The 13,003-nt window shown below is 40.4% G+C and overlaps 1 protein-coding gene across 4 annotated transcripts in view; it reads left to right on the top strand.

Annotated features, from left to right (window-relative positions):
- Nucleotides 1-13,003, top strand: part of ect2 (epithelial cell transforming 2) — a 67,206-nt gene that overhangs the window by 32,704 nt on the left and 21,499 nt on the right. For all 4 annotated transcript variants that reach the window (XM_072254573.1, XM_072254571.1, XM_072254572.1 and 1 more), the window contains 4 exons: nucleotides 56-152; nucleotides 1,666-1,747; nucleotides 10,381-10,459; nucleotides 12,305-12,424. In XM_072254573.1, coding sequence (XP_072110674.1) covers nucleotides 56-152; nucleotides 1,666-1,747; nucleotides 10,381-10,459; nucleotides 12,305-12,424 — 378 coding nt within the window. The remainder of the gene's footprint in view (nucleotides 1-55; nucleotides 153-1,665; nucleotides 1,748-10,380; nucleotides 10,460-12,304; nucleotides 12,425-13,003) is intronic.

The raw sequence follows: 13,003 nt of genomic DNA, 5'->3' as shown, positions 1-13,003 counted from the left end.
AAAGTAACAGGGACATTTAATGTTGACAATATGTCATTCTGTTTGTTTTGGCCAGATTAATCAAGCTAAACCTGAATGTGGTCGTCAAACCTTAGCAGAGCTGCTTATTCGACCTGTGCAAAGGCTGCCAAGTGTTGTTTTGCTACTGAATGGTACTAAGAACCTCCAGAATTATTTGTAGAATATATTGGAATGTACATTATAAAACCTGGATCATCTGTGGCTTTAGATAGAATTAGTCGTATGACTGGATCAAGCTATCTCTTCAGTACTATCTGTATGTTTCTCTTGTTTCCCTTGCAAATTTTGTAAAGTTTAGTCATTTTTTAAGAACTGGCTGAATTATTGCAGAAACTGAACTGCGTTAAAGTTGCATAAACTGCTAGAGGGGACAGGTGGGTTAAGTGAAAGGACCTGATACCAACTAAATGCAATCCCCTTTGAAGTGATGGGATCCTGGTGTGCAGTGTTGTAGTGTGGTTGAAATTACTGGAGAGACAGAGTCACTGGTAGATACAAAGCAGCTTCTTTATTTGACACAACAAGGCATCTTAACGGATGGAGACGCTTTCTGCAGAAAGGTCTGCTAGCTAAATGTGGGCTTGATATTTATATGCTAAACACAAAGGCAATCGCTACTTAAAAAGTTACAGACAATGCACAGACAATGCTTCCTATTTAAGCTACATACAAGATCTCACACCATCCTTTCCTCCTGACGCCAGCATGTCTGGGTTGGTATCTACAGCCTTTAGGAATGTAAGTTAAGTCTACAATACATTTATTTGGCATTTCCCGTGCTAACATAGAAGACAATTCATACAATTAATATTTATAATGTATAGGTGATACTGCCTTCAAAAATACAGCATCAGGCACCAGATGCATCTGGTATTTACACCTTTTAGGAAGCCCATTGTGGTGGACTCCATCCACAGTCCTTTGTCAAAGAGTTAGAATAGAAGTCTGGTGGCCAAAGTTATTTAAGTGTTAACAAATCATCTACCCAAAAAGAATCCACTCTAACATGCAGCAGTATCTTAAGTTTTGGTCTGAGAAGCAGAAAATGGGTATGTGGGTACAGAAGCAAATAAAGAGCATCAAGAATATTTTGCCTTAAATATTTTCTCACCATATGGTTAGTGTACTGTATATTTCTTCAATTTTAGAGAATATGGAAAAAGTCATTATGTTGGACTATTCTCAATAGTGTTAAATATTAAGGGTTATCTTGGGATATGAAATATTGAGCTGGAAGGATAGTAGGAAAAGAGGAATGTCACATAAAAGTTGCTGGTGAACGCAGCAGGCCAGGCAGCATCTCTAGGAAGAGCTGCAGTCGACGTTTCAGGCAGGACGAAGGGTCTCGGCCTGAAACGTCGACTGCACCTCTTCCTAGAGATGCTGCCTGGCCTGCTGCGTTCACCAGCAACTTTTATGTGTGTTGCTTGAATTTCCAGCATCTGCAGAATTCCTGTTGTTAATGTCACATAATAATGGGATTGGCCACAAGAAGCAGAATGTGATTGTAGATTTTTGGGGGTTTCTACCTCTGGGCTATTCACGATCATTTGATGGGTATGATGAACTTTGCTATTTGATTAACATTTTTCATGTTTTTAATTGCACGTGACAATATTGTTTAATTAATCTTTACCTCTGTAGACCTTTGGAAGCACACTACAGATGACAATCCTGACAAAGTCAGCTTGGAATATGCTATTGAGATACTCAGGGAAGTCATGACGTAAGTTCTTGACATCAATTTTCTATCTAAGAACTTTGTATATGATAGTGATTTAAATTCTATGATACTACTACAACTTTAAGTGTAATTTTGCTCATCAGTTGGCTTGCTTTTGAAATTTTTAAACAAGAGATGAGGCTTGCTTATTTTTTTTAAAACCTTCCTGCATTTGCTCCAAATAGATATCAAATACTTTTGCTCTTCTGCTTGTCCTCTTGCATTATTTCTTCGTGCACCTTTATTCTCAAAGATAATTCCTCTTCTATGCAGGCTTGTACTTTTTATTTTGCTTTGTGCATCCATTTTTAGAACATTTGCTATGTATGACCCGCACTGTGTGCTTGCTCTGAATCAAACATTGCCTAGACCTTGTTAGCAGGTTGTATCCTTTTTTTATTAACTGGATACGAGCAATTGATATTTGAAAAGTGATACTTGTATGAAAGACCTGTAGACTTGCAATGTATTTTCATATCCTCCAGATAGCTGAAAGCCTCATTTAGATAAAAATTATTCTTGAAGGAAATGACTTTTAAATGAACTTGGGTAATTTGTACACAGAACCTGCTGATATTATCCGTGAAATGAATAACTGGTTGTATTGTTAAGGTAGTATTGATACTGCAGTCAACTCTTTGAATAACTAATATTTAAATCAATTCAAGCTCTGAAATAAAGTCTGAATATCAAGGATCTAAAGGATAATCGTAATATTAGTGTTAGTGTAGGTTGTGGATTTAACTCAATATTGCACCCTGCAGGGAGTGTGCTGCCTCTCATTGAACTAGTTTAAAGAATGATTAGATAAACCATTGAAATTTAATGTTCATTCTCAGAGTGGGAGTGTGCAGTGTGAATCAATGCTGATTTGGAGAGAGGATGACGAATTTTCTGCACAGCATGACTCTTGAGGAATGTAATGAAAGCAGGGTGGAACTCAAAAAAGGGACCATAAGAGGATGAGTAGAATTAAGGAAAGTCCCAAGCAATTTTATACATTTATTAAACATGAGGGGCAGTAGGGGAGGGTAGGAATACTCAAGGGAGGGTAGGAATACTCAAGGAAGGGAATTTAGGGACAAATGAGCCTTGTGTCAGAGGTACTGGGTGAGGTACTAAATGAATAATTTGTATCCATATCCACCGAGGAGAGGACATGGAGGACAGAGAGACCATTTTGGGATATGCTAACATTCTAGGGCATATTGATGTTGAGGCAATGGTGTTCAACTTCATGAAGAACATTAAGGTATTAAGTCCCTAGGGATTGAAAGGCAAGAGAGAAGATTGCCGAGGCTTTGGTTTTTGAGACATATTGAGGCGCTTGTTAAGAAGGAGATGCATAGCAGGTATAGGCAGCAAGGAAGAAAAGAGGTGCTTGAGTGTAAGAAATGCAAGAGTATACTTTAAAGGGACATCAAGAAAGCTGCAAGAAAGCATGAGATTGCTCTGGAAGACAAGGTGAAGGAGAATCCCAGTGGTTTTTTACGAATATATTAACACCATGAGACATGGGAGCTGAATTAGGCCACTTGGCCTATTTGGTCTGCTCCATCATTTCATCATGTCTGATCGCATTTTACCTCTCTCCTGCCTTCTCCCCTTAATCCTTCACACCCTGACTAATCATGAACCATCAACCTCCGCCTTAAATACACCCAATGACCTGGCCTCCACAGCCACCTATGGCAACAAAGTCCACAGATTCACCACCCTCTGGTTCAAGAAATTCCTCTACATTTCTTTTCTAAATGGACGTCTCTCTATTCTGAGGCCCTCTGCTCCTAGACTGTCTAGCTATGGGAAATGTCCTCTCCGCATCTGCTCTACCTGGGCCTTTCAACAGGTTTCGATTAGATTCCCACTTCATTCTTCTAAATTACAGCAAGTAGGTGCCCAGAACCATCAGACGCTCCTCATATGATAACCCTTTCATTCCCTAAATCATTCTCGTGTGCCTCCCCTGAACCCTCTCCAATGTCAGCATATTCTTTCTTGGATAAGAATTCCAAAACTGCTCACTATACTTTAAGTGAGACCTCACCAGTGCCTTATAAAGACTCAGCATTATATCCTTGCTTTTATATTCTAGTCCTCAAGGCATGCATGCTAATGTTGCATTTGCTTTTCTCACCACCGATTCAACCTGCAAGTTAACCTTTAGGCAATCCTGTACAAGGACACCCAAGTCCCTTTGTACCTTGGATTTTTAAATTTACTTTATACTTTATTGTCGCCAAACAATTGATACTAGAACGTACAATCATCACAGCGATATTTGATTCTGCGCTTCCCACTTCCTGGATTACAAATATTAAGTATTAAGAATAGTAAAAATTAGTAAATATAAAAAATTTAAATTATAAATCATAAATAGAAAATAGAAAAATGGAAAGTAAGGTAGTGCAAAAAAACCGAGAGGCAGGTCCGGATATTTGGAGGGTACAGCCCAGATCCGGGTCAGGATCCGTTCAGCAATCTTATCACAGTTGGAAAGAAGCTGTTCCCAAATCTGGCCGTACAAGTCTTCAAGCTCCTGAGCCTTCTCCCAGAGGGAAGAGGGACAAAAGGTGTGTTGGCTGGGTGGGTCGTGTCCTTGATTATCCTGGCATCACGCTCCGACAGTGTGCGGTATAAAGTGAGTCCAAGGACAGAAGATTGGTTTGTGTGATGTGCTGTGCCACGTTCACGATCTTCTGCAGCTTCTTTCGGTCTTGGACAGGACAACTTCCATACCAGGTTGTGATGCACCCTAGAAGAATGCTTTCTACGGTGCATCTACAAAAATTAGTGAGGGTTTTAGGGGACAGGCCAAATTTCTTTAGTTTTCTCAGGAAGTAAAGGTGCTGGTGGGCCTTCTTGGCAGTGAACTGTGCTTGGTTGGACCAAGTCAGGTCATTTGTGATATTGACCCCAAGGAACTTAAAGCTTTCGACCTGTTCCACTTGCGCACCACCAATGTAAATTGGGTCGTGTGGTCCGCTACTCCTGAAGTCAACAACCAATTCCCTCGTCTTGCTGATGTTGAGGGATAGGTTACTGTCTTCGCACCATGCCACCAGGTTCTTAATTTCCTCGCTGTACTCAAACTCATTATCACCCGAGATAGGGCCTACAATTGTTGTGTCATCAGCAAACTTATATATTGAGTTTGATGGAAACTTGGCTACACAGTCATGGGTATACAGTGAGTACAGCAGGGGGTTGAGTACACAGTCTTGTGGGGCACCGGTGCTCAGAGTGATTGTAGGGGAGAGCTTGTCCCCTATTTTTATAGCCTGGGTCCTGTCTGTGAGGAAGTTGAAGATCCAGCTGCAGATCTGAGTGCTAAGGCCCAGGTTCTGGAGCTTAGGAATCGGTTTATTTGGAATGATGGTATTAAAGGCAGAGCTGTAGTCAATTAAAAGGAGCTTTACGTATGCGTCTTTATTCTCCAGGTGTTCTAAGGAGGAATGTAGGGCCAGAGAGCTGGCATCTGCCGTTGACCTTTTGCTCCGGTAGGCGAATTGCAAAGTGTCGAGGTTGACCGGTAGGCTGTGGTTGATATGTGCCATAACCAATCTCTCGAAGCACTTCGTAGCAATTGATGTCAGAGCCACAGGTCGATAGTCATTCAGGCATACCACCTTGCTCTTCTTCGGCACTGGGATTATCGTTGCCTTCTTAAAACACGAAGGGATCTTAGACTGAAGCAAGGAGCAGTTGAAGATGTCAGCAAACACTCCAGCTAGCTTGCTTGCACAGACCCGGAGAACCCCTCCTGGGACGCCATCTAGGCCCGTCGCCTTCCTTGGATTTATCTTCAGGAAGGCCCTGTTAGAAAATGGTCTACATTTTTTTGTGTATCTTCAACCAAAGTGTATGACCGTACACTTCCTGATGCGATATTCCATCTGCCACTTCTTTGCCTATTTTCTTAATCTGTCTAAGTTTCCCTCAACACCTAACTTCGTATTGGCCACAAAGCCATCAATTTTATTATCCAAATCATTGGCATATAATATAAAAAGAAGCACTCCAACACCGACCCCTGCAGAACACCACTAGCTGTCAACCAGAAAAGGACCCCTTTATTCCCACTCTTTGCCTTCTGCCAATCAGCCAATCCTTTATCCACGCCAGTATCTTTCCTGTAATACCATGGCATCTTACTTTGTTAAGCAGCATCATGCATGATACCTTGTTAAAGACCTTCTGAAAATCAAAGTACACAACATCCACTAATTCTCCTTTGTCTATCCTGCTTTTATTTCCTCAAAGAATTCCAACTGATTTCTTTGAGGAAACCATACTGACTACAGCCTATTTTATCATGTGCCTCCAAGTACCCTGAGACCTCATTGTCAAAAAGCAAATCCAACATATTCCCAGCCGCTGAGGTCAGGCTAACTGGCCTTTAATTTCCTGTCTTGTGCTTCCCTTCCTTCTTGAGTGGAGTGGCATTTTCAACTTTCCAAGTACTGAAGAATTGTGCCAGAATCTAGTGATTCTTGAAAGATCATTACTAGTGTCTCCACAATTTCTTCAGCTACCACATTCTTCTGATGGTTTTTAGAAGCTTCCCAATCCTCTACCTTTCTGCAAATTTTTGCTCTATTTTTTGCCTTCTCTTTTGCTTTTTGTTGTTTTTGACTTCCCTTGTCAGCCGCAGTTGCATCATCTTGCCTTTAGAATACTATTACTTTGGGATGTGTCTATCCTTTCCTTCCGAATTTCTGCTAGAAATTCCAGCTATTGCTCTTCTGCCATCATCCCTGCTAGTATCCCCTTTCAATCAAATTTGACAGTTCCTCTCAAGTGCCTCTATAATTCCCTTTAATTCAAGTGTAATACTGAAACATCTGACTTTATCTTCTCCCTCTCAAATTGCAGGCTGAATTCTATAACATGATCACTACCTCCAAAGTGTTTCTTTACCTTGAACTCAATAATCAAATCTGCTTCATTACACAAAATGCAATCCAGAATAAGCTTTCCCATAGTGGGCTCAACCACAAGCCGTTCTACAAATTCTCTCTCATGGTATCCACCACCAACTTAATTTTCCCGATTTACCTGCATATTAAAATCCTCTGTGACTAATCTAACATTGCTCTTTTGACATATATTTTCTATCTCCTCTTGTATTTTGTAGCCTACGTCTTGGCTGCTGTTCAAGAGCCTACATGTAACTCCAATCAGGGTCTTTTTACTCTTGCAGTTTCTTAACTCTTCCAACAAGGATTTTACATCTTCTGATCCTATGTCTCCTCTGTCTAAGGATTTGTTTTAATTCTTTACCAGCAGAGCCATCCCATCCACTCTGCCTCTCTGCCTATCCTTTTGATTACAATGTGTATCCTTGGATAAGAGCAAACAGATAGCAAGCGTCAAAATTGATCCACTTGCAGATCAGCTTGGTTATCTATGCATGGATGCAAAAGAAATGGAAATCTTAAATGGATCGTTTTTCATCTGTGTTTATTTGGGAGATGAACAATGTTTGTAGAACTGAGGCAAAACAACAGAGATGTCATGAACCATATCCAGATTACAGAAGAGGAGATACTTGCTGCCTTGAGGCAAATTACGGTGGACAAGTCCCCAGAGCTTAACAAAGGTGTCCCCTTGGACTTTGTGAAAGGCTAGTGCTGAAATTGCAGAACCTTTGGCAGAGGTATTTAAAATTTCTTTGGCTGTAGGTGAGGTGCTGGAGCACTGGAAATTAGCTCATGTTGTTCCACTCAAGAAAGGCTCGAAGATTAAGCTGGGAAATTATTGATCGGGGTGTCTGACATCTGTAGTGGATAAATTACTGGAAGGGATTTTAAGAGACTCGACATATAAATGTTTGAATAGCATCTGATCAGGAATAGCCAACATGGTTTTGGGTGTGGCAGGTCTTGTCTAACCGAACTTGGAGCTTTTTGGGGAGGTTGCCAGAAAAGTTGAAGGAAAGCAGTGGATGTTGTGTACATGGATCTTAGCAAGGCCCTTGACAAAGTCCTGCATAGGAGGCTAGTCACACATAGAATGCTGGAGAAACTCAGCAGGCCAGGTAGCATCTATGGAAAATAGGTCAGGAAGGTTCTGTCATCTGGCTTTCAGGATGAGGCAGTAAATTTGATTTGACATTGGCTTCGGGGGAGAAGCCCAGAGAGTGAGATTCGTAAGACAAAAGCTTAAGGTTGAAAGATGAGCTATTTAAGGGTAACCTGATGGGAACTTCAGTGTGAAACGAGATGCCAGTGGAATTGTGGATGCAGGATCTGTTGCAATATTTAATGGGAGAGGTATGAAGTGCCATGGTCCAGATGTGGGTCAATGGGACTTGGTAGAAAAACATTGCAGTACAGACTAGATGAGGTGAAGGGTCTCTGTGGTGCAGTGCTCTATGACCGATTCTTTGATGGAGATCTTCGAATCTTACAGGTGAGTCCCCAAAGTGAATGTTTGTTTCTTTGTTTAAAGACAATAAGAAATATATGGCAAATTGTAGGCTGGTGAGATTTATACTGGTGGTAGGATAGATATTGGAGAAGATTCTTGGGGATAGATTTACTTTCATTTGGAAAAGTATGGGTTATTAACATGGTTTTGTGTGGGCCAGCTCGTACAAACTTGATGGGATTTGAGGATGTGACAAAGATGATTCAGGGAGGGGCAGTGGGTGCTGTCCCTGTGGACTTTATATAGGCCTTTCATGGTAAGCAGAAGATTAAGACACAATCTTCATGGGATCCATGATGACTTGGTAGGTTGGATCCAAAACTGGCTTCGTGTGGAAAATGGGGCAGTACTGGAAGTCTGTGACTGGTTTTCTACAGGAATCAGTGCTGTAACTGGACAGAAATGTCTGGATTAATTAGTAAGTGTGCAAATGACACAAAAATGATGGTGTAATGCAGGCGTTGCCAACCTGAAATCCATGGACTCCTCGGTTGATGGTAGGCTGTTGTAAATGGCAGGACCCTTGGATGCATTGATGATCTTGGTGTGCATATCTGCATTTCCTTGGAAGTGGCCACAGAATTAGTCAGAAATGGTGTATAAGGTAGGGATGTTCCATGGTTACTTGTCTGCATTGATCAAGACATTGAGTATACACTTATGGAAGTTGTATTGCAGTGGCAAAAAATTTTGGTTAGGCCACAGTTGAAGAACTGTATGTAATTCTAGTCCCTGTATGACAGGAATGATGTGCATACTTTGGAGAAGGCTGAAGAGGTTCATCACAATGTTGCTGGGACAAACTTAGATTGCTTCCTCTGTATCTTTGGAGGCTAAAGGGAGATATTATGTTGTAAACATAGAAACATAGAAAATAGGTGCAGGAGTAGGTCATTCGGCCCTTCGAGCCTGCACCGCCATTTGTTTTAAAAATTAAGGTATATATGGGGTAGATATTCAGAGTTGTTCCCAGGGTGAAAATGTCAAACACTAGCGGGCATAGATTTAAAGTGACAGTGGGGAAATGTCTAGAGATACAGAGGGCATTTATTTTATGCAGGGCAAGTTTTGTTTTATATACAGCAAAGGTAGTAGCTGGAACACGATGGGAGGGGGGTGATGATGGAAGCAGATCCAATTCTGCTATTAAAGAGGTATTTGGACAAACACAAGAAGATTCAGGGAACGGATAGATAAGAATCATGTGCAGGCAGGTGTAATTAATTTAATTTGGCATCATCGTTGTCACAGATATGGGCTGAAAATCCTGTTCCTGTGCTGTCCTGTTTGATGTTAAAATACAGCTAGCTTTATGAAGGGACTCTGCTTTATGGGAATTTTACTTCTCTGTTGTTTATAATTGGATTTGGCCCTAATTAATTCTATAATTGGACCTAGCTTTTTAGTTCTTTGCTATTCAGAAAACGGAAGTGCATGTTATTGGATGCCCAAATATTGCATGGTGTTGTTTTTATAATTTGTTTGGAAAATGCTGCTTCACCTCCCAAAGTTGATGAGCATTTTATTGTTTGAAGTTGGGGTTTGAATAGGTTATGCTGCATTTTTGACATGCATAAGAACCTTAAATCAGTGACATTTGTGTGTACTGAATTCACTATTGACTCAAATAACAAAATAACTCTGTTCAGTTTGACTAGTCTGCTAATATTTTTTATTTTTCTATCATATTAGATACACTTTCCACTTGGTCAGGTGTTAAGTTTAGTTGAATTGTTTGTTTATGAGTTATTAGTTATAGAGGCGTGCAGTATGAAAACAACAGGCCCTTTGTCACAACTTGCCCATGAAAACCAAGGTGCCTACCTGAGGTAGTCTCACTTGCCTGCATTTTGTCCATATCCCTCTGTACCTGTCCAGATGTCTTGAACATGGTGTAGCATCACCTCTGCCACTTCCTCTTAGTTTGTTCTATACGCCACCAGCCTCTGTATGAAGAAACGTGTCTCAGTTCTCCTTCAAATCCTTCCCCTCTCTCAAATCTATACTCTAGCTTTAGACTTTTTAACTGAGGAGAAAAGAGTCTGTGACCTTTCACCTTATTTTTGTTCCTCATGATCTTATAAATCTGTAAGGTCATCCCTCAGCCTCCTGCACGCGGGGAGAGTGATCCCAGCACGACCAGTCTCTTGCCTCTTGCTTTGTTAATTTATTTTGCATAAAGCATTACTGTCATTTTCTTTTAGGCATATCAATGAAGATAAAAGAAAAACTGAAGGTCAAAGACAAATCTTTGACATTGTCTATGAAGTTGATGGTTGTCCGGTAAGTATATATAATAGTATGAATAAATAGGACTGTCTAATTTGGTAATCTCTGGTTGTATTTGTGATTTCATAATCACTTTTCTGATTTTGTTTAACTTGTGTAGAGCATCAAATGTTTGAAAATTGGAGAATATAAAAATGAGAGCTCTGAAGGGCCATGAACAATAATAGTGGGAGTGATTCAATACAGGTGTCCCCCTGCTTTTCGAACGTTCGCTTTACGAAACCTCACTGTTACGAAAGACCTACATTAGTACTCTGTTTTCGCTTTCAGAAGGTGTTTTCACTGTTGCGAAAAAAAGCAGCACGCGTGCCCCGAGCAGCTAGTCTCCCCTGGATTCGGAACGGCATTCTCGCTGGCATTGCTTAAACACGTGCCTGTGAGCAGCCGTTAGCAAGATGAGTTCTATGGTGTCGGAAAAACCTAAAAGAGCTCATAAGGGTGTTACACTTAGCGTAAAACTAGACATAATTAAGCGTTTCGATTGTGGTGAACAAAGCAAGGACAAAGTGAGTTTGGCTTGTGGAAGCTGACGAAAATGATGTTGAAGAGGTTTTGGCATCCCATGACCAAGAACTGATAGATGAAGAGCTGATGCAATTGAAAGAGGAAAGGATAACAATCGAAACCGAATGCAGTAGCGAAAGTGAAGCAACTACGTGAGATTTTCGCTGCAATGATAAAGTACGACTTTAATTTTGAAAGGGTACGTAGGTTTAGGGGATATTTGCAAGATGGTTTGAGTCCTTACAAAGAACTGTATGATAGAAAAATGTGCGAGGCTCAGCAGTCAAGCAAGCCTTCCACATCAGCCACAGCTGATGATGAACCTCGACCTTTGACATCTAGGCGGGCAGTCATAGGAGAAGATGAGCTGCCTGCCCTAATGGAAACAGATGACGAGATGACACCCCAGTGTCCCACCACCCCAACACCCAGGCTGCGGACAGATACTGTACCTATTCATGGAGAACGCCGCAGTAGCCGGGAGGCACACAGCACATCTTTAAGAAAAAAGCCGAAATAAACATGCTAATTAATTAGGTGTCGCCTGACACGTAATTGTCAGCCCAGATCATAGACGACGCAGTTGGAAATCGGCACTAATCTGGACCGACAATTATGTGTCGGGCGGCACTTAATTAATTAGTTAATTAGCACTGTCATCAGTGTGCTCTGCGCTGTCTTCCCAATTCCAGTAAGTGATACTACACTGTACATACATTATTTCTACTTTTTATCAACTGTGTATTTTTACGTGTTATTTGGTATGATTTGGCAGCTTCATAGCTTAAAGGTTACTGGAGAGTGCTTGCGCCGTGTTTCTGCGGAGAGCGCTTGCGTGGAGATTTTCGCTATGGAGAGCAGTGCAGTAATGATTGTGGAAAAGTATTTCTACTTTATATAGGCTGTGTATTTATCATATCATTCCTGCTTTTACTATATGTTACTGTTATTTTAGGTTTTATGTGTTATTTGGCATGATTTGGTAGGTTATTTTTCGGTCTGCGAACGCTCACAAAATTTTCCCATATAAATAAATGGTATTTATTTCTTCTTCGCTTTACGACATTCCGGCTTACGAACCGTTTCATAGGAACACTCTACCTTCGGATGGCGGGGACAAACCTGTATATGACACCTGTATATTTTGAATACGTCAGTCATTTTAAAGACACAAGTTCAGGATATGCAAAATCACAATTTGGGAAGTTTACGCACCAATTTTGTTCTGGAGTGAAATGGTTATTTGTTGTTTTGAGTCTGCCCAGTTCAAAATTCACTAAAAGGTTTAGAAAAAATATGTTAGTCACACTGACTCTTCACTTGTCTGTTATATAGGCCAACTTACTATCATCTCACCGCAACCTTGTCCAGCGAGTGGAAACAATTGCACTGGATGATGAGTTGTGTGACCGAGGGGAACAAGTCACTTTATTCCTATTTAATGACTGCCTTGAGGTAAGAACACATTTAAGCATTTAGAAGGTAGATGAATTGGTTACAAGTAGAAGACCTGTTTTAATGGTGGTTTGATGAGTACATAAGTATGCAGGTTTAATTGCAAAATGCATGGGTTTCAAAACATGAATTTTTAAGTTAAAGGGAAAGTTTAAAAATTGATTTTAAAACAAAACTTTGAAATTGCTTGCATTAGACGTAATAAATCTCAGCAATTTAATGTAACTGGATATGTAGCTGAAAGCTCTTACTTGCTATGTTTTTTCAGTAAGTCTGTTTAATAAAAAAAAAAAATTCAGAAATAAAACCAGAAAATACTGGAAGCCTTCAGCAGGTCAGAAAATGTTGTAAGTGGAAAGTGGAGCAGCTTCCAGCACTCTGGTTTTATCTCAGATTTGCAGTTTCTGCAGGTTTATTTTTTTTACATTAAAAATATTGAAGATCACCTTTGATTGCCATTGTCATAGTCATGCACTTGAAATAATTTTGCTTGAGTCTCTTGTAGGAACAGTGGATAGAACTTATAAATGGGAATACCAAACATTAGTAGAACGTGCATCCAGTTATTGCTACTAGTTC

This window comes from Mobula birostris, chromosome 4 (assembly GCF_030028105.1).
Source record: "Mobula birostris isolate sMobBir1 chromosome 4, sMobBir1.hap1, whole genome shotgun sequence".
Taxonomy (NCBI): domain Eukaryota; kingdom Metazoa; phylum Chordata; class Chondrichthyes; order Myliobatiformes; family Myliobatidae; genus Mobula; species Mobula birostris.
This window is presented reverse-complemented; position numbering and strand designations above follow the sequence as displayed.